This window comes from Pelophylax lessonae (assembly GCF_965119305.1).
Source record: "Pelophylax lessonae genome assembly, chromosome: 6".
NCBI lineage: Eukaryota > Metazoa > Chordata > Amphibia > Anura > Ranidae > Pelophylax > Pelophylax lessonae.
The window spans coordinates 326,383,430-326,409,389 of record NC_138773.1 but is presented as its reverse complement, the minus strand read 5'-3'; the positions used below and the strand labels follow the sequence as shown (position 1 = coordinate 326,409,389).

The window sequence follows — 25,960 nt, the reverse complement described above, 5'->3', positions numbered from 1 at the left end:
CAGAATTGTTGACATTGTTGCAGATTTATTAAAAAAGAAAAACTGAAATATCACATGGTCCTAAGTATTCAGACCCTTTGCTCAGTATTTAGTAGAAGCCCCCTTTTGATCTAATACAGCCAGGAGTCTTTTTGGGAAAGATGCAACAAGTCTTTCACACCTGGATTTGGGGATCCTCCTGCCATTCCTTCACACCAAATCCAGGTGTGAAAGACTTGTTGCATCTTTCCCAAAAAGACTCCTGGCTGTATTAGATCAAAAGGGGGCTTCTACTAAATACTGAGCAAAGGGTCTGAATACTTAGGACCATGTGATATTTCAGTTTTTCTTTTTTAATAAATCTGCAACAATGTCAACAATTCTGTGTTTTTCTGTCAGTATGGGGTGCTATGTGTACATTCATGAGGAAGAAGAATGAACCTAAATGATTTTAGCAAATGGCTGCAATATAACAAAGAGTGAAAAATTTAAGGGGGTCTGAATACTTTCCATACCCACTGTATATCTGCGGCGGCTGGTCTTTAAGTGGTTAAACTTTAATGGAAATTCATGTTTTGCACCAGAAAAGTAAGAACTGTTGATTCATTCGGTGCAGGCTGAGGCTGCAGAGATGGAGGTCCTCAATCTCCTTTCTCTGTCTCAAGGTCTGTTTGGACCCCTGATATCTCCCCAAAGCCCCCCAATGGGGATATATAACATTATTAATAAATAAAATAGTAAAAAAATGATAAAAAAAAGCAAAAATAAAAAATTTACTGACACCAGTGGCAGGACTACCGGGGTTGCAAAGGCCACACTTGTTACCGGGCACTGTTTTTACCCGCCACTGTGGGGGGGGTGGCAAGACAGCAGGAAGGGGGTCTGCTGCAGGACTGTAATAAAGGGTCCCTCAATGGGAGTAAAGAGCCCCGGGATCAGTGGGAAGGGCACTGCCCTAGGGTCAGCTGGGCCCCTTGTGGTTTCTTGCACTGGGGTCCAGAGGTTTCCAGTTACAGCTCTGTTGCTAAGCATCATGGGAACATAAATGTTCCACCTCCCATCTTCCCATGTGCGATCTTCCACCCGCTTTTGAATCCACTCGATTATTCCCCTCCCGATTGTTCCAAACTGATACTGGGGGGGGGGGGGGGGGGGTTTAATATGACGATGAGAATGTGGGGCTCCTTCCAGGCGAGTCTCGTTTTCCGAAGAACGTTGAAGTCTTCCTGGAATCGGTTTATTTCTGTTTTCTCTTTAATTGACTCGTGTCAATGTCGGTCACCCTTCGAGGGGCGCGGTTTTATTTGAACGCTCCAGCGTTCCGTGAAGTCTGGATGGAGGGGGCGCTCGGGGGAGCCAAGTGTGCGGGGTCATTATGAAATATTGTTTATCAGTTGGCGCTGTGATGGATTCCGGGCGCTCTGTGAAGGATGACCGGGAAGATTAGGGGGCAATTAAGAAACACAGTGGAGAAAATCTGTAATTCTAATGATGATTGACGAAAAAGCCATGTATGCCCATAAACTGAACCAGTTCCCGACCTTCTTATACCTCCCAGAACCCCCCTCTCATACCTCCCAGGACCCCCCCCCCCCACCATAACTCGCAGGACCCCCCTCCCTCATACCTCGCAGAACCCCCCCTCATACCTCCCAGGACCCCACCATATACCTCCCAGGACCCCCCCATATCCCCCAGGACCCCCCTTCATGCCTCCCAGGACCCCCCCATACCTCCCAGGACCCCCCCATATACCTCCCAGGACCCCCCATATACCTCCCAGGACCCCCTTCATATCTCCCAGGACCTCCCCCATACCTCCGAGGACCCCCCATACCTCCCAGGACCCCCCTCATACCTCCCAGGACCCCCCCCCCCATACCTCCCAGGACCCCCCCCCATACCTCCCAGGACCCCACCATGTACCTCCCAGGACCCCCCTTTATACCTCCTAGGACCTCCCCCATACCTTTCAGGACCCCCCATACCTCCCAGGACCTCCCCCATACCTCTGAGGACCCCCATACCTCCCAGGACCCCCCATATCACCCAGGACCCCCCTTCATACTTCCCAGGACCCCACCCCCTCGTATCTCCCTGGACCCCCCCTTCATATTTCCCATGGCTGCTCCCCGAGTTCCCAGTTATACCATCACAAATAGGCAGTGAGGGCGAATCCCTGATTGAATATTCTGTAGAATCCAAAGAGAGAAATTGACACCTGCAAGAGGAGTGGAGACATTAAATACTGCAGGAAATCTCCCCATTGTGGGAGGGGCAAAGACACACACTTCAAGGAAATCTCCCCATTGTGGGAGTGGTAGGCGCACAAGCTACTTTGGGAAAATCTCACCAATGTGGGAGGGGCAGAAACTACTGCAGGAAACCTCACCATTGTGGGAGGGTCAAAGACACAACCTTCAAGGAAATCTCCCTATTGTGGGAGGGGCAGAGACACAAACTACTGAGGGGAAATCTCACCATTGTGGGAGGAGCAGAGATGAAAGTACTGCAAGGAAATCAGATCATTGTGGGAGAGGCAGTGACACAAATACTGCAGGGAAATCTCATCTTTGTCGGAGGGGCAGAGACACAAGCTTTAAGGAAATCCCCCCATTGTGGGAGGGTCAAAAACAAAAATTTCAAGGAAATTATCCCTATTGTAGGAGGGGCAGAGACACAAACTACTGCAGGGAAATCTCATCTTTGTGGGAGGGGCAGAGACACAAACTACTGCAGGAAATCTCATCATTGTGGGAGGGGCAGAGACCAAGCTTTAAGGAAATCTCCCCATTGTGGGAGTGGTAGGGACACAAACTACTTTGGGAAAATCTCCCCATTGGGGGAGGGGCAGAAACACAAACTACTGCAGGAAATCTCACCATTGTGGGAGGGGAAGAGACAGAAACTACTGCAGGAAATCTCACCATTGTGGGAGGGGCAGAGACACAAACTACTGCAGGGAAATCTCCCCATTGTGGGAGGGGCAGAGACACAAATACTGCAGGGAAACCTCCTCATTGTGGGAGGGGCAGAGACACAAATACTGCAGGGAAACCTCATCATTGTGGGAGGGGCAGAGACACAAGCTTTAAGGAAATCTCCCCATTGTGGGAGTGGTAGGGACACAATCTACTATAGGGAAATGTCATCTTCGCAATTTTAAAAGCTGAAATTCTAGCAAACAACCCCGACTGAATCCGTATACGAGAGTTGTTTTTCCTACCAAATTATTTGTATTTCTGTCAAGCCTTTCCTGAGCTTTACACAGCTCTGCCACACAGCGCAAGGGGTATGCTGAGAAGAAAGAGCAGAGTGACAGAGAAATTAGATAAGGAGATTAGAGACTCCCTGAATTGCAGGGGAGGGGACCTGGTTTTTCTCTGCTGAATTACAAGTCTTGCTTCTCTCCCAGCCTTTGCTTGGATAATTAAAGGAGAAGCAGCAAACTGATTATCTAATTTCTGTCACTCTGCTCTGTCCTCACAGCATGCACCTTGCATTGCAGCATAACCGATCGACTCCTTGTACTGCTTTCCTCTCCCCCAGTCTGAGCTCTGCTGTACAAGGACTGCAAGAAGCTGATACCAGGTCAAAGTCATGTACTTACACTGCATGTATTTATGAAAAAATGCATTTAGTGATGTTGTAGGCCCCGTTCACACTTCACATAGTGGGAATGCGCATTCCCACTCAATGTTTTCTTTGCGTGATTTCACTTGTATGGGCTGCGTTACCGGAGAAAACCTGCCAATGAAGCTCCTGCACCTTTTTGGGTGACAAGTTTTGTGCGTTTTGCTGTGATTTCTACATGTTTTTGTCCCCCAACAATTGCAGCAAAATCGCACAGTGTCTGGAGTGCCATTAAAAAAGAATAGCACAATTCTTCCCATGATTCCCGGTACACCAACATTGAATGGGGCCCAAATAGATACAAACTGCATTCATCAGTGTCAGTTATATGTGCCATGAGCTCAGCTCTAAAGGTTCTAATATTCAGCCATTAGTAAAGGATTCGAATCTTTAAATAGGCATTCATGGACACTCACCGGGGTCGTTTGATGAGTAAAAACGTAAGGAAATACCACACCATCATCATCATCATTATTATCACCATCATCATCATCACCTTCATTATCACAGTCATTATCACAATCATTATCACCAATGTCATCATCATCACCATCATTATCACAGTCATTATCAACATCATCATCATCACCTTTATCATCACCATCATTATCACCAATGTCCTCATCATCACTGTCATTATCACCATCATCATCACAATCATTATCACCAATGTCATCATCATCACCGTCATTATCAACGTCATTATCACCATCATCATAACCATCTCTATCACCATCATCATCACCAATGTCATTATCACCATTATCATCACCAATGTCATTATCACCATCATAATCACTGTCATTATCACCAATGTCATCATCATCATCTTCATCACCATCATTATCACCATTATCACCAATGTCATTATCACCAATGTCATCATCATCAATGTCACCGTCATTATCGCCATCATCATCACCAGTGTCATCATTGCCGTAATTATCACTGTCATCACCATAACCACTGTCATTATCACCATCAACATCACTATCATTATCACCATCACCATCATTATCACCAATGTCATCATCACCATCATTAGGGTCATTATCACCATCATCAATGTCATTATCATCATCATCACCAATGTCATCATCATCCCCATCATTATCAATGTCATTATCACTATCATCATCACCATCATTATCACCATCATCATCAATATCATTATCACCATCATCTCCAATGTCATCATCATTACTGTCATTTTCATCGTTATCATTATCACTATCATTATCACCATCATCATCACCGTCATTATCACCATTATCAACGTCATTATCACCATCATCTCCAATGTCATCATCATTACTGTCATTTTCATCACTGTCATTATCACCATCATTATCACTATCCTTATCACCATCATCATCACCGTCATTATCACCATTATCAACGTCATTATCACCATCATCACCAATGTCATCATTATCAATGTCATTATCACTGTAACGGATCAACCGGCACCCAGACTGGGTACATCCATTGACGGATGCTCCTAGTGCTTCCCAAGGGCTCCAAGCACTCCACCAGACATCATAACCACCTCAAACCCCACGAACCGCTGCCGCTTGGTTGGGGTCTCGCCATCCCCTACCCACCCTTGACCTACAACAAGGCTCCAGGTTCCCGTGGGTGAACCTTTCTTTCCCCAGAGAGTGAAGCAGGAACAAGCTCTTACAAGAGCTTAGTGATTATCCAAGGGAGTATGAAGAGCATAGCAATCCCTTGTAGCATATTCCCCCAATAAGAGACACAAGTCTATATACTTAAAGAGATTGGTAGTTGGATAGACTGTAGTCACTAGGTAAGATAACCCTACAATCCCAGTTAATATATAGACAAAAGAGAGAACAGGAGTAGTAAGGTCCCACTACTAAACAAGAAGCAGGATCCTGACTAAACCTATAAAATAAGGGGATGGTGAAGAGGGTATCAAAGACCAGTAAATCTGAGCATCGTGATAAAGTAAGTAAAGAAAAATAGATAATAATATAAATAGTCATAAAAAAATTATTTTATTTAATACATATATAAACATTAAAATGGAGCAAGATCCAAAGACCTGACATCACATATCTCACAATGACAGTGCAGGCAATTATTGTAGTAACAACCGGTAGGGATGGTCTGACGCGTTTCGCTTAGATAAAGCTTTCTCAAAGACCACTTAATAATCCCCAGTTGACTATTACAAAAAAGAAAAAGCAAAGAAAAATACATAATATTAATTCAAAAGTTTTTTAAACATATACAAACATTTTAATTGATCAGATCATTATATTGTAGAAAAAACACACATCGATGCTTACCAAGTGCTAGTGCTGCCAAAATAAGGATACAGAGACAGGACTCTAGATTGAGGGTGAACTAACTCAACTTTATTGAACAAGAAACATACTTTTATACAGTTTTCCCCCACAAGGTTACCGCCCAGGTGGACCTTGTTGGGGACAGGACATGACATTCACAATCCAATAAAAACAGAGTTTTACACTCCCATACAGTGCATACAATCCCTCCCCTCTGCCTGATTACAGTAGCATATGCAGATGAAAATGTATACAGGAACAGAATTAACCTAAACTAATTATCTAGCCATCTGGACAGAACAATGTGAGATCATTAACATTTAACAATGGGACAGGCACAATCCACATTCCCTCCCAATACACAAACAATAGGACAAGGCTGCCAGTGTCAGTCTGTGTGTCTCTCTCACACTGAAGCTGGAATACACTTTAGCATCATTTGTAAATACAGACCCTATTTGAAGCAATCCACACCATTTCTTTCACTACAAGTGATGGTGAGCACCGTCACAATCACCATCACCATTATCACCAATGTTATCATCACCATCATTATCACCGTCATCATCACCGTCATCATCATCATCAATGTCATTACCATCATCATCACAGACATCACCATCACTGTCACCATCATCATCAGCCCCCAGCCCTGTGCCAGGGTTGACATTGACAACACCTCATGAGTATCAGACCAGGATATACTACCTAAGACTCGGTTTTGGTCATGTACTCACCTGCCAACATGTCCCACCTAAAAGCTGAGCTCCCCATAGCATGTCAGATCCCAGCTGTGTCTCAGCAGCCATAGTTCTTCAGCTCTTTCCTGACAGACATTCCATGCTATGCAAGACTGGTGGACCCATACCAAAGACCAAACCAGTATACAGCTTGGTACCTTGTTTTTTTAGCGTTGGTGTTACAGGGATGATAAGAGTTAGGGTAAGGGGGGGGGGCAGTGTTACAGTAAAGACTAGAGTTTTTGTTAGAGGGCTGGTTAAGGTAAGGGGGGTGGTAGTGTTAGGGTTAGAGGGTTTGTTAATGTTAGGGTAAGGTGGTAGTGTTAGGGTAACAAGGAGGATTAGAGTTAGGATAAGGGGGGTAGTGTTAGGGTAACAAGGAGGATTAGAGTTAGGGTAAGGGGGGTAGTGTTAGGGTTACAGGGAGGATAAGGGTTTGAGGGTTGGTTAGTGTTAGGGTAAAGGGGAGGTTAGTGTTAGGGCTACAGGTTGGGTTAGGGTTGGTTAGTGTTAGGGTTACAGGGAGGATTGGAGTTAGGGTTTGAGGGTTGGTTAGGGTAAGGGAGGGTTGGTTTTAGTATATTGAATGGTTGGTGTTAGGGTTACAGGGATGATTAGTGTCCGATTTACAGGGAGAGTTATTGTTAGGGTTACAGAAAGCCATGAAGGGGCCGCCTGCACCCCTTAATGGCTCATCTTTGTACCCCAGCACCATACCTAACTCTGTATGTCATTTTATTTTTCCCTTTAGATGTTATGGATGTTTTAGCTGTTTGTGGAAACCTGCATCTCCCCCGCCAGGGTGTACAGGAGGATCCTGTGTTTAGTGGCCCCTTGTTTAGTGGCCCCTTGTCACAACCAGCTGTATTCCATACAGCTGGTTGTGAGAAGCTGCATCCCAGACCCCCCGTCTGCGCTCCTTCTCTGAGCGATTGTGACCTTTTAAGGCTCGCTTTCTCTCCCAGTGCTGAGATGCTGCCAGTGCTGACGGCATGGACCTCATCCAACTGGCTCCAGACTCCAGACTTCTCCGAAGAAGGATCATTCTTCTCTATACATTGAGGATGTGAATTCCTCCGCAGGCTGTATGGTGCATCCTGTGCAAGGAGAGACGCTGCACCACCCAATGGGGCTCTCTTCTCTATACAACCCATAATGGGGGTCTATAAACAAGTAATAAAGTGATGGTGTGATGATGTCGTCGGGCACACTAACCAACCCTCAAACCCTAATCCTCCCTCAGCTGACGGCATTTTACACTGTGAGACCCTCTCAGGGAAAAATAAGGGATAAGATGAGAAGCTCAGCGCATGGGCGTCCGCAGAACTTTTTTCAGGGGGGATGGGGGCATCATTTTAAGGTCAACCATGCTCTGCACCTTTTTAACAATGTCATGAAGGGGAGGGGCTTAGTCATTATACTTATTTTTAGTATTTATTTTTAAAGCATTTGTTAACCTAAAAAAGAAAAATTGATCCTGTTTCCTTAAAGCATGTTATTCAGCACAGTGTTTGTGCTGTGTAATCCCCCCCCCCCCCCCCCCCGTTTCACCTAAAATACCTGGCTGATCCTTCCTTGCTATGTTCTCCCCTCTGTAAAGTGACCACGGTATACCATGGCTGCTGAGCCCTGACACCATGGTCAGTTTACGTGCCTCCGTCATCCGCAGCTCACCTGTTCTCCTCTGCCTCTCTCCCCCTTCATCCCTCCCTGCCTGCCTGCTCCTGTGTCAGTGCCCGCCCCCCTCCTCCTCCTGCTGCTGTCATTTCATTTAATATTTCAGATCCTGTGTACAGTCTGTTTAATAATCCTGTGTGCCCCTATGTCTGTGTTATAAAAATAAGCCATTCTTTACAAGTTTTCAGAGCGCCAATCGCCGGTCACGTGACCCGATGCCTCTCCCCCTCCCCCCCTCCTCCCCTCCCGACTGACGACAGCGAGGAATCCTCGGCCCCACCCACTGCAGGCAGCTGTCAAATGGGGAGAGGAGAGTTGACGGGTCACGTGAGCGGTGCTCGGCGCTCTGAAAACTGGTAAACAATGCCTTATTTTTTTTAAAACACAGACACAGGGGTAAACAGGATTATTAAACAGACCAGACAGGATGGTATAAAGTTGCTGTGATGCCATGTGACACTCCAGTTCTGTCCTGGGGGGAGGGGGGGTTAATAGGGACCCCAATGACACCCTGCAACCCTAATACAAATTTTCCCTGTAATCCTAACACTAACAATCCCTGTAACCCTAAACCTTACCCTCCCCATTACCCTAACACCAACCCTCCTATTAGCTCTCATATAACCCTTCCTGAAAGATTTACAGTAATCATCTTTGTCACCCTAAAATGTACCCTCCCTATAACCCAAACTTTAGCACCCTTGTTACCGTAACCCTCGCTATAACTCTTAATACTAACACTCATAACCCTAACATGTAACCCCAATACTAATCCTCCCTGTAATACTAAACCTCCCCGTAAACCTCCCCATGTAACCCCCAATACCAACCCTCCATGTAACCCCAATACTAACCCTCCCTGTAACCCTAACATCATCCCTACATGTAACCTGAATACTAACCCTACCTGTAGCCCTAACACCAACCCTCCATGTAACCCCAATACTAACCCTCCCTATAACCCTAACATCATCCTTTCATGGAACCCCAATACTAATCCTCCCTGTAACCCTAGCACCAACCCAAACTGTAACTGCAATACTAACCCTCCCTGTAACTGCATTACTAAACCTTCCTGTAACCCCAATACCAAACCTTCCTTCGACCCTAACACCAACCCTAGATGTAACCCTTCCTGTAATACTAACCCTCCATGTAACCCTAACACTAACCCTCCATGACATTAGCCCTCTCTTTAACCCTAACACCAACCCTCCCTGTAACCCCAATACTAAGCCTTCCTGTAACCCCAATACTAACCCTCCCTGTAATCGCAATACTAAACCTCACTTTAACCCCAACACTAACCCTCTCTGTAAACCTAATACTAACCCTCCCTGTAACCCTAACACTAAACTTCCATGTATTCCTGACATTAATCCTCCCTTTAACCCTAAAACCAACCCTCTCTGTAACCCTAAAACTAATCTGCCCTGTAACCCTAACACTAAACTTCCATGTATTCCTGACATTAATCCTCCCTTTAACCCTAACACCAACCCTCCCTGTAACCCTAAAACTAATCTGCCCTGTAACCCTACCACTAAACTTCCATGTATTCTTGACATTAGCCCGCTCTTTAACCCTAACACTAACCCTCCCCGTAACCCCAATACTAACCCTCCCTGTAAGCCCAACACTAACCTTCCCTGTAACCCTAATTCTAAGCCTCTCTGTAGCCCTAACACTAAACTTAGATGTATTCCTGACATTAACCCTCCCTTTAACGCTAACACCAAACCTCCCTGCAACCCCAACACTAACCCTCTCTCTGTAACTCTAACACTATCCCTTCCTGTTATCCCTACACTAACTCTCCAAGTAACCCTAACATGAATCCTTCCTGAAACCCTACTACTAATCCTTCATGTAACCCCCCCCCCACCATGTAACCCCAATATTATTCATCCCTGTAACCCTAACACTAACCCTCCCTGTAACCCCAATACCAAGCCCAACCCCTTGTCTGTATGTTGGCTCCTCCTGCGGCCGGATCCTCTGCGCTGTTAGAATCTACAGTTTTGAGAAAAGATTTTCATTGGACCGGAGTTTTTCGATAATGAAGCAAAGGACGATTCCTGAACTACAGCAACCAATCAGCTCCCTCCTTTCCATGTTTCAAAAGCTCTGAACTATGAAAGTTGAAATGTGATTGGCTGATGCGGCGTCCTTTTCTTGTTGATAAGCGTGTTGGTGTCACTTTGCACGTTGGAGAAATGAAAGCGAACGCTTGACACTGAACAGAATCCTGGCGTTCTGGCCGGGGAAGGTCAGATCACATGACTTGGACGCGGCTGGACTTTGTGTTCCTCGCTGACACTTTATTTATGTAATTAGTAACTTGGAACGTTCGCCGTTCACTGGCTCCATGCGTGTAAACAGTCCGCAGATTGCCAGCTGTGCGAATCAGCGCTTCTGTCTGACGTGACGCAGGAACGCCGGCGAGCCGAAAGCGCATAGTCACCGTACGGAGCGCGGATCCAGCCGATGCAAGGTGGGCGCGCAGCCACATTCCTTTCCAAAATGGAAAACGTTTCGTTGCCAGCTCGAATTCCTCCGCGACCGCAACCAATTTAGTCAGATTAAAGAGATTATCCTGAGGTTATTCCGATCGTGCCGAGAAATCTTATTTACACTGAGAGGCAATTTATCGCCGTGCGTTCTGCCGCTTTACCTTAAATGTCACTTTTTTGGGAAGGAGCAGAAGGAAGCGCTGCGAATGTGAAGAATGGCGAGATAAAAGCGGCGTGTTTGTATTCTACATCCAGAGATCTGCGCCGGTCTCTGGCAGACGGCCGATCAATCCTCAGATTTCTGATGAAAGTATTTTGGGATGAAATGTCTACAATGTAACAATTTATATTAACCCCTTCATGACACATAAGACTTTTATATGATACGATGTTTCTTAAATCACCTTACTTATATTTCAAAGCAAAAAATTCAAAAACAAAAATGTAACATATTGCAGCTTACAAATTCTTAACCACTTGCCTACCGGGCACTATCACCCCCTTCATGCCCAAGCCAATTTTCAGCTTTCAGCACTGTCGCACTTTGAATGACAATTGCGTGGTCATGCAACACTGTTTCTATAAAAAAAATTTATAATTTTTTCACACAAATAGAGCTTTCTTTTGGTGGTATTTAATCACTGTTGTGTTTATTTTTTGCTATATAAATGAAAAAAAAAATGTTAAATTATTTTTGGGGGCATCGATAGGCGGCACTGATACTGGGCATTGATAGGCAGCACTGATACTGGTCATTGATAGGCGGCACTGATACTGGTCATTGATAGGCCGCACTGATACTGGGCATTGATAGGCAGCACTGATACTGGGCATTGATAGGCGGCACTGATACTGGGCATTGATAGGCAGCACTGATACTGGTCATTGATAGGCAGCACTGATACTGGTCATTGATAGGCAGCACTGATACTGGTCATTGATAGGCAGCACTGATACTGGTCATTGATAGGCGGCACTGATACTGGTCATTGATAGGCGGCACTGATACTGGGCATTGATAGGCAGCACTGATACTGGTCATTGATAGGCAGCACTGATACTGGGCATTGATAGGCGGCACTGATACTGGTCATTGATAGGTGGCACCGATACTGGTCATTGATAGGCGGCACTGATACTGGTCATTGATAGGCAGCACTGATACTGGGCATTGATAGGCGGCACTGATACTGGGCATTGATAGGCGGCACTGATACTGGTCATTGATAGGCGGCACTGATACGGGTCATTGATAGGTGGCACCGATACTGGTCATTGATAGGCGGCACCGATACTGGTCATTGATAGGTGGCACTGATACTGGTCATTGATAGGCGGCACTGATACGGGTCATTGATAGGTGGCACCGATACTGGTCATTGATAGGCGGCACCGATACTGGTCATTGATAGGTGGCACTGATACTGGTCATTGATAGGTGGCACCGATACTGGTCATTGATAGGCGGCACCGATACTGGTCATTGATAGGCGGCACTGATACTGGTCATTGATAGGCAGCACTGATACTGAGCATTGATAGGCAGCACTGATACTGGTCATTGATAGGCGGCATTGATACTGGTCATTGATAGGTAGCACCGATACTGGTCATTGATAGGTGGCACTGATACTGGGCACTAAGGAGCAGTGTGATCCAGAAGGGTAAAAATGGCAGTTACATTAAGGAGCAGTGTGATCCAGGTAGGTGAATGTGGCAGTTGCACTAAGGAACAGTGTGATTCTGGAAGCCGAATGGGTCAGTTATACTAAGGAACAATGTTATCCAGGAAGGGGACAATGGCAGTTACACAAGGGAACAGTTTGAAATGAATGTAAAGAAATTTGCAGCATGAAAGACAAATGTCCAGCCTGCTGATTCTGCTAACACTGCTTTGACATGGAGGCAAAGTATTTCTGCACATTAATACCTTGAGAACACCAAACTTCTTGCCCCCATAACAATGAGCGCTCTGCTAGTCTATTGGTTGTATCTTGCACCCGGCGCACCGTGCCTTTAGTAGACTTTGGCTCCTGATGTATCAATAGAAGTAAAATTCTATGTCAGGATTTATAAAGAGGCGGCCTGAAGGGAAATCTGCAGGACAGATGGTCGATGTCATCTAACAACATTTTTTCACTTTTTTCTTTCGCTGCAATCGCTGTGTTCCGTGAGGGTGTGGGGGCTGTTTTTTTTTGGCAGCTGAACAATCCAGCTTCATATCAAGAAATGAATCCTAAAAATAACAGTCGGACCCCCAGCGACGCAGAGGGAACGCTCAGGTTTCCTAAATCTCTGTAAAATCGGAAACAGAGTTCTGCAGCAATTTACATCCAATGGCCATAAAAATAGAAAAGACGTCCCCGCTCCTTCAGCAGAAATTGGCCAATCTTAATATAGAAGGAATATGAACAAATCGGATTTATCTGTACATTGGGACAATGTGTGTTCTGGCACAGTGTCTAATGTACGTGGTCCTCTGTAGAAACCAACAGTTACCAAGTACCTTCTAAAGAAGCCATTCTCAATCAGGGTTTCGTGAAAACCTAGGGTTCCTTCAGGGGTTGCTAGGGGTTCCTTGAGCAATGAGAAGTTTTTGCCTCTCAGGTAAGTAACCACTGACACCATTGATCTCTTTAGCTATCTGTGACTCTAAATGTGCATCCAGTCCACATGTCTTCTGGTGCTCTAGTGTCTCTCATTGTGCTCCACGTCACCTAATGTCTCCAATGATCCCAGTATGCCTAGTGACTCTAGGTGGGCTACCAGTCCACATGTCATCTAATGCCTTCAGTGCTCCCAGTATGCCCAGTGACTCTAGATGGGTTACCAGTCCACATGTCATATAATGTCTCTGGTGCTCCCAGTATGCCCAGTGACTCTAGACAGGCTACCAATCAACAACTCATCTAATGTCTCCAGTGCCCCCAGTAGGCCCAATAACTCTAGGTCAGCTACCAGTCCACATGTCATGTAATGTCTCTGGTGCTTCTAGTTTTCCCAGTGACTCTAGGTGGGCTACCAGTCCACATGTCATCTAATGTCTTCAATGCTCCCAGTATGCCCAGTGACTCTAGGTGGGCTACCAGTCCACCTGTCATCTAATGTCTTCGGTGCTCCCAGTATGCCCAGTGACTCTAGCTGGGCTACCAGTCCACCTGTCATCAAATGTCTTCGGTGCTCCCAGTATGCCCAGTGACTCTAGCTGGGCTACCAGTCCACCTGTCATCAAATGTCTTCGGTACTCCCAGTACGCTAAGTGACTCTAGACAGTCTACCAATCAACAAATCATCTAATGTCTCCAGTGCTCCCAGTAGGCCCAATAACTCTAGGTCAGCTACCAGTCCACATGTCATGTAATGTCTCTGGTGCTTCTAGTTTTCCCAGTGACTCTAGGTGGGCTACCAGTCCACATGTCATCTAATGTCTTCAATGCTCCCAGTATGCCCAGTGACTCTAGGTGGGCTACTAATCCACCTGTCATCTAATGTTTTCGGTGCTCCCAGTATGCCCAGTGACTCTAGCTGGGCTACCAGTCCACCTGTCATCTAATGTCTTCGGTGCTCCCAGTACACCCAGTGACTCTAGACAGGCTACCAATGAACACATCATCTAATGTCTCCAGTGCCCCCAGTAGGCCCAATAACTCTAGGTCAGCTACCAGTCCACATGTCGTGTAATGTCTCTGGTGCTTCTAGTTTGCCTAGAGACACCAAGTGTGCTCCCAGTCCACATGACATCTAGTGACTCCAGTGCTCCCAGTGGCTTCAAGTGCTCTCCAAATCCATGAGTCATCTAAAAACTTAAGTGCTCCAAATGTGCCCAGTTACTCCAGGTGTGCTCCCAGCCCACATGTCATCTAATGTCTCTAGTGCTCCCAGTATGCCCAGTGACTTCAAGTGTGCTCCCACACCACCTCACCTAATGTCTTCAATGCTCCCAGTATGCCCAGTGACTCCAAGTGTGCTCCCAGTCCACATGACACCTAGTGACTTTAGTGCTCCCAGTATCCCCAGTGGGTCTAGGTGTGCTACCAGTCCACATGTCATCTAATGTCTTCAGTGTTCCCAGTATTCCCAGTGAATCTAGGTGGGCTACCAGTCCACATGCCATCTAATGTCTTCGGTGCTCCCAGTACACCCAGTGACTCAAGACAGGCTTCCAATCAATAACTCATCTAATGTCTCTAGTGCCCCCAGTAAGCCCAGTGACTCTAGGTCAGCTACCTGTCCACATGTCATCTAATGTCTCTGGTGCTTCTAGTGTTCCCAGAGACTCCAAGTGTGCTCCCAGTCCACATGACATCTAATGACTCCAGTGTTCCCAGTGGCATCAAGTGCTCTCCAAGTCCATGTGTCATCTCATAACTTTGGTGCTCCAAATGAGCCCAGTTTCTCAAAGTTTGCTTCAAGCCCACATGTCATCTAATGTCTCCAGTGCTCCCAGTTGGCCCAGTGACTCCAACTGTGCTCCCACACCACGTCACCTAATGTCTCCAGTGCTCCCATTATTTACAGTGACTCCCAAGTGTGCTCCCAGTATGCATGAAATCTAGCGACTTTAGTGCCCCCATTGACTCCAAATACACTCCCTGTCAACGTGTCATCTATTGACAGGGCCTGGACGTGTCATCTATTGACTGGGCCTGGACCCCTTCATTTCAAAAGGGGGGCCCAGGCACCTGCTGAACAGGAGGGCTGATTGTACTGTCTTATTCAAGACACCAATCCAATTCTGCCTCCCCCTGCAACCCTGCCAGCTTCTCCTCCTCTCTCTCCCTCCTGTTTCATTGCAGGGGGATTGGTTCTTGTACATTCGCCCCTTCCGTCTTATGTCCGGGCCCCCTGTGTGCCCCTTTCCCCCGCAGCGCTTCCGGCTTTCCACCTCTCCTCTCCTGTTGGCGGCGGCAGGATGGAGAGTGAGGGAAGAGGCCAGTTAATATATAATTTATTGGTTCCTTCGTTTCCTGAATAAACTCAGTGAGTGATCGGTACCAATCACTCCTGTCTCCATTCATCACTGCAGCATAGTAAACTGAGGTTACTATGCTTGAGTTTGTATATGAACAGGAGCCTCATAGTGCTTTTTATTCATTCATCTGTGCAGCTGAAGCTGCAGAGAAATGGATGAATGAATCTATGTTCTCTGTCACTTTTTTGGCAGGGGGGGGGGGGGGGGGCTGTCAGGTAGGCTGTATGGTGTCCTGTAATTTCTAACAGCAGCTCTGTCTATTGCTCCTAGGAACTCCTAACTGTGCTCCCAATTCACGTGTCATCTACTGACCGGTAGTTCACCCCTGTGTCTATAGTATACCCCTTATACCAGGGGCATAACTACAGGGGTTGCAAATTCAACCAGGCCCCAGGCTTCAGGGGGCCTGTGCGGCTCCACTGTACACCTGGATAGGAGGGGCGGCGGGGGCAGCATGTAGAGAAATCTCTGTCCTCGCTTTTCCTCCTGTAGCTGTAGATTGGTTCCTCTGTATGCTGCCCCCGCCACTCCTCCTATCCAGTTCACTTTTGTGCTGCTGTCTCTGGGCCCCTGTGTGCTCCCCTGGTTTCCCCCTTACTGTGCTGCCCCCCTCCACTGTGCTCCCTCCCCTGACGGCTGCTGCAGGGGATGTGTCACAATAGAGAACCAGGAAGGGGTCGGTAAATATGTAATTTACCAGCTCCTTCCTTTTCTGAATGGACAGAGTCATAGTCAGTCACATTGTAAAAAAATAAAATGATAAAAAAATAATACAATTAAAATACCGAAAAATAAAAACTACTGACACCAGTGGGTGAACTTCCAGGATCGCAAAGGTCACACTTGCGACCGGCCGTGGGGAGGCCCCAAGATGGCAGGAAAAGGGCCCACTTCAGACCGTAATAAAGGGCCCCGGAACGAGAGTAAAGGGCCCCAGGATCAGTGGGAAGAGCCCCAGGCTTGAAGGGAAGGGTCCCGGCCAGGGGCCGGGGGGGGGCCCTTCATGGTTTCTAGCACCTGGGCCCTGAAGGGTCTAGTTACGCCTCTGCCTTGTACAAAGGAAGAATATTACTGGCAGGAAAAAAGGGAACAAAATCCTAAAAACGAAAACGAATGCAGCCACCACATCTAAGGACTGCTAAGCTCAGATATTACTCCTAGGGCTGGAGTTCCCACATAAATATAATGGATTTTTTCCGTACCCCCCCCCCCCGTTCTCATGCCAGAGTCTGAGCAGCGGGCCGTCTGTCATCTCACACTCCTCAGTCTCCTTTTCCCACGAATCTGCAGGAAATGCCACTCGGGAATTCCCGTTCATGGTGAGGAGAGAGCGATCGCTATCTGATCCTCATCACGCTAATCGTACATGTGCCCTTCCTATGGGGGTCTCTGCGTGATCTCTGCCCACCGCCTATGAGGGAGATTTCACGTACAGCGCTTAAAGGAAGTCAGAAAACAGTGGGCGGCCATTGCTGATCTCTAAATGCTGGTGCCTCTCAGCCCAGTATGCCCAGTGACTCTAGGTGGGCTATCAGTCAGCATGTCAGCTGATATCTCCAGTGCTCCCAGTATGCCCAGTGACTCTAGGTGGGCTATCAGTCAGCATGTCATCTAATGTCTCCAGTGCTCCCAGTATGCCAAATGACTCTAGGTGTGCTATCAGTCAGCATGCCATCTAATGTCTCCAGTGCTCCCAGTATGCCCAATGACTCTAGGTGGGCTATCAGTCAGCATGTCATCTAATGTCTCCAGTGCTCCCAGTATTCCCAGTGACCCTAGGTGGGCTATCAGTCAGCATGTCATTAAATGTCTCCAGTGCTCCCGTTATGCCCAGTGACTCTAGGTGGGCTATCAGTCAGCATGTCATCTAATGTCTCCAGTGCTCCCAGTATGCCCAGTGACTCTAGGTGGGCTATCAGTCAGCATGCCATCTAATGTCTCCAGTGCTCCCAGTATGCACAATAACTCTAGGTGGGCTATCAGTCAGCATGTCATTAAATGTCTCCAGTGCTCCCAGTATGCCCAGTGACTGTAGGTGGGCTATCAGTCAGCATGTCATCTAATATCTCCAGATATTAAATGTCTCCAGTGCTCCCAGTATGCCCAGTGACTCTAGGTGGGCTATCAGTCAGCATGTCATCTAATATCTCCAGATATTAAATGTCTCCAGTGCTCCCAGTATGCCCAGTGACTCTAGGTGGGATATTAGTCAGCATGTCATTAAATGACTCCAATGCTCCCAGTATGCCCAGTGACTCTAGGTGGGCTATCAGTCAGCATGCCATCTAATGTCTCCAGTGCTCCCAGTATGCACAATACCTCTAGGTGGGCTATCAGTCAGCATGTCATTAAATGTCTCCAGTGCTCCCAGTATGCCCAGTGACTCTAGGTGGGCTATCAGTCAGCATGTCATCTAATGTCTCCAGATATTAAATGTCTCCAGTGCTCCCAGTATGCCCAGTGACTCTAGGTGGGCTATGAGTCAGCATGTCATCTAATGTCTCCAGTGCTCCCAGTATTCCCAGTGACTCTAGGTGGGCTATCAGTCCGCATGTCATCTAATGTCTCCAGTGCTCCCAGTATGCCCAGTGACTCTAGGTGGGCCATCAGTCAGCATGTCATCTAATGTCTCCAGTGCTCCCAGTATTCCCAGTGACTCTAGGTGGGCTATCAGTCCGCATGTCATCTAATGTCTCCAGTGCTCCCAGTATGCCCAGTGACTCTAGGTGGGCTATCAGTCAGCATGTCATTAAATGTCTCCAGTGCTCCCAGTATGCCCAGTGACTCTAGGTGGGCTATCAGTCAGCATGTCATCTAATGTCTCCAGATATTAAATGTCTCCAGTGCTCCCAGTATGCCCAGTGACTCTAGGTGGGATATTAGTCAGCATGTCATTAAATGACTCCAATGCTCCCAGTATGCCCAGTGACTCTAGGTGGGCTAGGAGTCAGCATGTCATCTAATGTCTCCAGTGCTCCCAGTATTCCCAGTGACTCTAGGTGGGCTATCAGTCCGCATGTCATCTAATGTCTCCAGTGCTCCCAGTATGCCCAGTGACTCTAGGTGGGCCATCAGTCAGCATGTCATCTAATGTCTCCAGTGCTCCCAGTATTCCCAGTGACTCTAGGTGGGCTATCAGTCCGCATGTCATCTAATGTCTCCAGTGCTCCCAGTATGCCCAGTGACTCTAGGTGGGCTATCAGTCAGCATGTCATCTAATGTCTCCAGTGCTCCCAGTATGCCCAGTGACTCTAGGTGGGCTATCAGTCAGCATGTCATCTAATGTCTCCAGTGCTCCCAGTATGCCCATTGACTCTAGGTGGGCTATCAGTCAGCATGTCATCTAAGGTCTCCAGTGCTCCCATTATAGATCTGTATCTGCCATAACCGTTATGCCAGCTCCCTGGGCTTAATACCAGAAGGTTTCAATCTCACATCCACATTGCGGAATCCAGCGGCGTTCCTAACCAGTCCAGGTCTTTTTAGTGGGTGCCGCTCTAAGGCACAGGAAAATGTGAGTTTTTATGCATTGTTTTTTAAGAAAACTTTTTATAAATAAAATATTACTTCACGCTCATTCTGCTTCACATTTTGTATTCTGGGAAGACCTCTGGCATAACATACCCTGCTGTGGATGTGAGATCTAAACCTCCTGTTACTAAGCCCAGAGAGCTGGCATAATGGTTATGGCAGATATAGATTGGAAGATCCTTAAACTGGTCTGGACATACTAGGAAAAGTTTATCAAAGAGATTTGGGTCCTGATGGCCCGTATCCATCTGGTGAGTTACCCATTCACTTTAGGGAGGCGGAGCTCTATTCAAGAGCACTTATTGGTTTACCTGCTAAGAAGATTATACAGCACCTTATTCATGTGGTGATTGGAAGAACACAAGATAATATAAACGTTTTATGAATTTAAAATTTAAAATCTGTGTCTAATACAGTATCTCAAAAAGTAAGTACACCCCTCACATTTTTTAAAATATTTTATTCTATCTTTTCATGTGACAACGCTGAAGAAATGAGACTTTGTTACAATGTAAAGTAGTGAGTGTACAGCTTGTATAACAGTGTAAATTTGCTGTCCCCTCAAAATAACTCAACACACAGCCATTAATGTCTAACCCGCTGGCAACAAAAGTGAGAACACCCCTAAGTGACAATGTCCACATTGGGACCAATTAGCCATTTTCCCTTCCCGGTGTCATGTGACTCGTTAGTGTTACAAGGTCTCAGGTGTAAATGGGGAGCAGGTGTGTTAAATTTGGTGTTATCGCTCTCACTCTCTCATACTGGTCACTGGAAGTTCAACATGGCACCTCATGGCAAAGAACTCTCTGAGGATCGGAAAAAAGAATTGTTGCTCTACATAAAGATGGCCTAGGCTATAAGAAGATTGCCAAGACCCTGAAATTGAGCTTCAGCATGGTGGCCAAGACCATAGAGTGGTCTAACAGGACAGGTTCCACTCAGAACAGGCCTCACCATGGTCGACCAAAGAAGTTGAGTGCACGTGCTCAGTGTCATATCCAGAGGTTGTATTTGGGAAATAGACGTATGAGTGCTGCCAGCATTGCTGCAGAGGTTGAAGGGGGGGGGGGGGGGGGTCAGCCTGTCAGTGCTCAGACCATACGCCGCACACTGCATCAAATTGGTCTGCATGGCTGTCGTCCCAGAAGGAAGCCTCTTCTAAAGATGATGCACAAGAAAGCCTGCAAACAGTTTGCTGAAGACAAGCAGACTAAGGACATGGATTACTGGAACCATCTCCTGTGGTCTGATGAGACCAAGATAACTTATTTGGTTCAGATGGTGTCAGGCGTGTGTGGGGGCAACCAGGTGAGGAGTACAAAGACAATTATGTCTTGCCTACAGTCAAGCATGGTGGTGGGAGTGCCATGGTCTGGGGCTGCATGAGTGCTGCCGACACTGGGGAGCTACAGTTCATTGAGGGAACCATGAATGCCAACATGTACTGTGACATACTGAAGCAGAGCATGATCCCCTCCCTTCAGAGACTGGGCCGCAGGGGAGTATTCCAACATAACGACCCCAAACACCTCCAAGACCACCACTGCCTTGCTAAAGAAGCTGAGGGTAAAGGTGATGGACTGGCCAAGCATGTCTCCAGACCTAAACCTTATTGAGCATCTGTGGGGCATCCTCAAATGGAAGGTGGAGGAGCGCAAGGTCTCTAACATCCACCAGCTCTGTGATGTCATCATGGAGGAGGGGAAGAGGACTCCAGTGGCAACCTGTGAAGCTCTGGAGAACTCCATGCCCAAGAGGGTTAAGGCAGTGCTGGAAAATAATGGTGGCCACACAAATTATTGACACTTTGGGCCCAATTTGGACATTGTCACTTAGGGGTGTACTCACTTTTGTTGCCAGCGGTTTAGACATTAATGGCTGTGTGTTGAGTTATTTTGAGGTTACAGCAAATTTACACTGTTATACAAGCTGTACACTCACTACTTTACATTGTAGCAAAGTGTCATTTCTTCAGTGTTGTCACATGAAAAGATAAAATGAAATATTTACAAAAATGTGAGGGGTGTACTAACATTTGTGAGATACTGTATATGGTTTATATTAGTGGCTCACAAGGTATACACATTTATTGTTTGGTAATCACCAAATCTGACAGCCGCTGTACCTATTGATATATTTGTATTTCATTGGAAGGAGGCGCCATTTTCCAATTATTTGTTTGACATATATTGTAGATTTGCTACATTTTTCATACTTTTATTATACAATGTATCTGATGGAGCTCATATACTGTTAGCTGAGGGTGACAATTTTAGTAAGGATTCACTGAAACCTGAAAATATGAGTTCCTTAGGGGCAGGAAGGTTGGGTAAGGCATGTGCTTTGCTATCATGCTCTGTGCCCCCCTTTATCCCCTGACCATTATTCTCTGTGCCCCCTGTATGTCCTGTCCCGACATCCAAATACTCCATTCAAGGCTGGTTCTAGATTATTTTGCACCCTAGCCAGGACCAGGCACTTGCACCCCCCCCCCCCCAACTAGAAAACAACTGTACACATTGCCCCCCCCTCCTGCACATAATGCCCCCCCCAACCCTACACCCCTTTCCTGTACACACTGCCCCCCCCCATCCTGCACATACCCCCCCACTTTAACGACGCTACATCCCCTTCCTGCCCACACTGCCCCCCCCTTTAACGCTACATCCCCTTCCTGCACACACTTCCCCCCTTTAACCCTAAACCCCCTTTAACTCAACTCCCCCCTTCCTATACACACTGCCCCCATTTAACCCTACACCCCTTTCCTGTACACACTGCCCCCCCGTCCTGCACATACTCCCCCCCCCCCTTTTAACGCTACATCCCTTTCCTGCCCACACTGCCCCCCCCCCTTTAACGCTACATTCCCTTCCTGCACACACTTCCCCCCTTTAACCCTAAACCCCCTTTAACTCTACACCCCCCTTCCTATACACACTGCCCCCATTTAACCCTACACCCCTTTCCTGTACACACTGCCTCTCCCTCCAGTCCTGCACATACTCCCCCCCCCTTTAATGCTACATCCCCTTCCTGCCCACACTGCCCCCCCTTTAACGCTACATCCCCTTCCTGCACACACTTCCCCCCTTTAACCCTAAACCCCCTTTAACTCCCCCCCTCCTATACACACTGCCCCATTTAACCCTACACCCCCCTTCCTGTACACACTAACCCCCTCTCTAGAGGTGATATCCACCGGGGATGAGGAGGTGACGGGAGAAGAATGTGGCACTGACCATGGCTGCACCCTAGGTGGTAGTGTGTCCTAGGCGGCTGCCTAGTTGTAGCACCGGCCCTGACTCCATTACTTTCATCATCGTGATCCTTTCTTCTCAATGGGAACCCTCAGTCTGATTAAAATTTGATCGTTTCTTTCTTTTGTAGATAAGCCGGACCCCCCAGCCGGACAGCCCTGCACTTCGGAGATGAAGGGCTCGGCCCTGACCCTTTCCTGGTATGGCCCCACCTATGATGGAGGAAGCGTGGTCCAGTCCTACATGGTGGAGATCTGGGACTCTGTGGACAAGACGTGGTCGGACCTGACGCAGTGCAGGAGCACCTCCTTCAACGTGGAGAATTTACTACACGACCGCGAGTACAAGTTCCGGATCCGGGCCACCAACGTGTACGGAACCAGCGAGCCCAGCCAGGAATCCGACCCCGTGGCTTACAAGGAGAAAGTAGAAGGAGGTAACAGTGTAACACTTGAGATCTTTAAAGGGCCGCTACATTCAGAACTATTTATTGTGTCTTTAAAGCCTCTGCCCATGATTGGGTGTTCAAAGTCATCAGGAATCTTCTTTTCACGTGGTTGGATATTTTAAAGTAGAACTCCGGCCTCCCAGGGGAACAAAATGCATCTGCACTTGCAGTTTTCAGCTGCTGCAAACTTCCACAGATACCTGTTGATCCTGCCAGTGAGGTTCACCTAATGCATCTTCCTGTCATAGGGTGACAACAATGCTGCACTGCTCCTGAATTCAGAGCAGAGTTGTCGCTCTCATGTAGGTGGTGCCTGCTTGCAGTGGGAGGAGATATTGCAGAGGGCATGGATGGTTTCTGCTATTCAAAAGCCTGTAAATTTTTGATTAACACTTGGCCACACCCAGCCCCGCCCGCTGCTTTCTGCCTCTGCTCCTGGGACCCTCCCACCGGGAGCTGCAGTGCCTGGGAGGGGGAGCGTGTGAGACACCAATGAAGGAGGATTTGGCTCATTTGAAACTTTTTTGGGACTTGTGTAGACTGTCATACAGGAGATTATTATTGTACTTTAGGAACACCATTTTTCTGTGTAGAGATTCCTAACTACTTTAGGAGCTTGGCCTCCATGAATCCTCTTTACTTTTCAATATCAATGCCAATCATATTTTTCTTTCATATTTTTGTAGAACATAAAGATGAAGTTGAAGTGTCCGATGATGGTAAGTGATCCCTATATTATGTATATATAGTGGGGGGGGGGGGCATTAGAGTGTAAGCTCCTCTGAACAGAGACTGATGTGATTGGCTCAGTGATCTCTGTACAGCACTGCGGTATATGTCAGAGCTATATAAATGTATAATAATAGTAATAGTGTGTGACTGTGGGGGAGGGGACATTAGAGTGTAAGCTCCTCTGGTACAGAGACTGATGTGACTGTGGGGGGAGGGGACATTAGAGTGTAAGCTCCTCTGGTACAGAGACTGATGTGACTGTGAGGGAGGGGACATTAGAGTGTAAGCTCCTCTGGTACAGAGACTAATGTGACTGTGGGGGGAGGGGACATTAGAGTGTAAGCTCCTCTGGTACAGAGACTGATGTGACTGTGGGGGGAGGGGACATTAGAGTGTAAGCTCCTCTGGTACAGAGACTGATGTGACTGTGGGGGAGGGGATATTAGAGTGTAAGCTCCTCTGGTACAGAGACTGATGTGACTGGGGGACGGGGGACATTAGAGTGTAAGCTCCTCTGGTTCAGAGACTGATGTGACTGTGGAGGACGGGGGACATTAGAGTGTAAGCTCCTCTGGTACAGAGACTGATGTGACTGTGGGGGAGGGGACATTAGAGTGTAAGCTCCTCTAGTACAGAGACTGATGTGACTGTGGGGGAGGGGACATTAGAGTGTAAGCTCCTCTGGTACAGAGACTGGTGTGACTGGGGAAGGGGGGCATTAGAGTGTAAGCTCCTCTGGTACAGAGACTGATGTGACTGTGGGGGAGGGGACATTAGAGTGTAAGCTCCTCTGGTACAGAGACTAATGTGACTGTGGGGGAGGGGACATTAGAGTGTAAGCTCCTCTGGTACAGAGACTGATGTGACTGTGGGGAGGGACATTAGAGTGTAAGCTCCTCTGGTACAGAGACTGATGTGACTGTGGGGGAGGGGACATTAGAGTGTAAGCTCCTCTAGTAGCCTTCTCTGTACAGCACTGCGGTATATGTCAGAGCTATATAAATGTATAATAATAATAGTGTGTGACTGTGGGGGGGGGGGGGGCATTAGAGTGTAAGCTCCTCTGTACAGAGACCGATGTGACTGTGGGGGAGGGGAGACATTAGAGTGTAAGCTCCTCTGGTACAGAGATTGATGTGATTGGCTCAGTGTTCTCTGTACAGCACTGCAGTATATGTCAGAGCTATATAAATGTATACTAATAATAGTGTGTGACTGGGGGGGGGGGATTAGAGTGTAAGCTCCTCTGGTACAGAGACTGGTGTGACTGTGGGGGGATATTAGAGTGTAAGCTCCTCTGGTACAGAGACTGATGTGACTGTGGGGGAGGGGACATTAGAGTGTAAGCTCCTCTGGTACAGAGACTGATGTGATTGGCTCAGTGATCTCTGTACAGCACTGCGGTATATGTCAGAGCTATATAAATGTATAATAATAATAGTGTGTGACTGTGGGGGGGGGGGGGGGACATTAGAGTGCAGTAATAACAGTCCGACCCCCGGGGAGGAAATATGTTTATTTTCATTCAGGAACGGATTCCTGGGAATATAAATTGTGTTTTTGCGTCTTGTAGAGGAGATGTCGGAGTCGGATTATCGGAATGTCGCATTGAACACCACACAGAAGGTGGCAGACTTCTACGATGTGGAGGAGCGGCTGGGGACGTGAGTATGGTGGGGGGACCTTTGTTGGGGGTCTTTCTTTCGCCCGCCGCGTCCCACCAGTCTGGGCCGCCACTCTCACTGTCACTTCCATGATTTGTACTTCCTGCGGGTTACACATATTGTCACTCAGACAGACTCAGGAGTGTGGGAAACCCCTCAGATTCCCCCGGATCGGCTGCCTTTCCCAGGACTCCATCCTGAGAGTTTAGTAACCCGGAAAATCTATTTATTTTTTATGGAAAGGAACTGAAACATTGTAGACAGCTTCACATTTTGATGTTTTTTTTTTTTTTAACATGAAGCAGTCCTAAGTAATTGAATCATATACAATGTTACAGTGCCTTGAAAAAGTATTCACACCCCTTGAAATTTCCCACATTTTCTCATGTTACAACCAAAAACATAAATGTATTTTATTGGGATTTTATGTGATAGACCGACACAAAGTAACACTTAATTGTGAAGTGGAAGGAAAATGATAAATGATACAAAA

At 47.1% G+C, this 25,960-nt stretch overlaps 1 protein-coding gene across 3 annotated transcripts in view; it reads left to right on the top strand.

Moving 5' to 3' along the window:
• Positions 1-25,960, top strand: part of MYLK (myosin light chain kinase) — a 358,890-nt gene that overhangs the window by 293,296 nt on the left and 39,634 nt on the right. For 2 of the 3 annotated variants that reach the window (XM_082262181.1, XM_082262182.1), the window contains 3 exons: positions 22,754-23,059; positions 23,758-23,790; positions 25,377-25,467. In XM_082262181.1, coding sequence (XP_082118307.1) covers positions 22,754-23,059; positions 23,758-23,790; positions 25,377-25,467 — 430 coding nt within the window. Of the gene's footprint in view, positions 1-10,704; positions 10,839-22,753; positions 23,060-23,757; positions 23,791-25,376; positions 25,468-25,960 lie in introns of those variants that run through there. The other variant, XM_082262183.1, reaches the window with a different exon arrangement.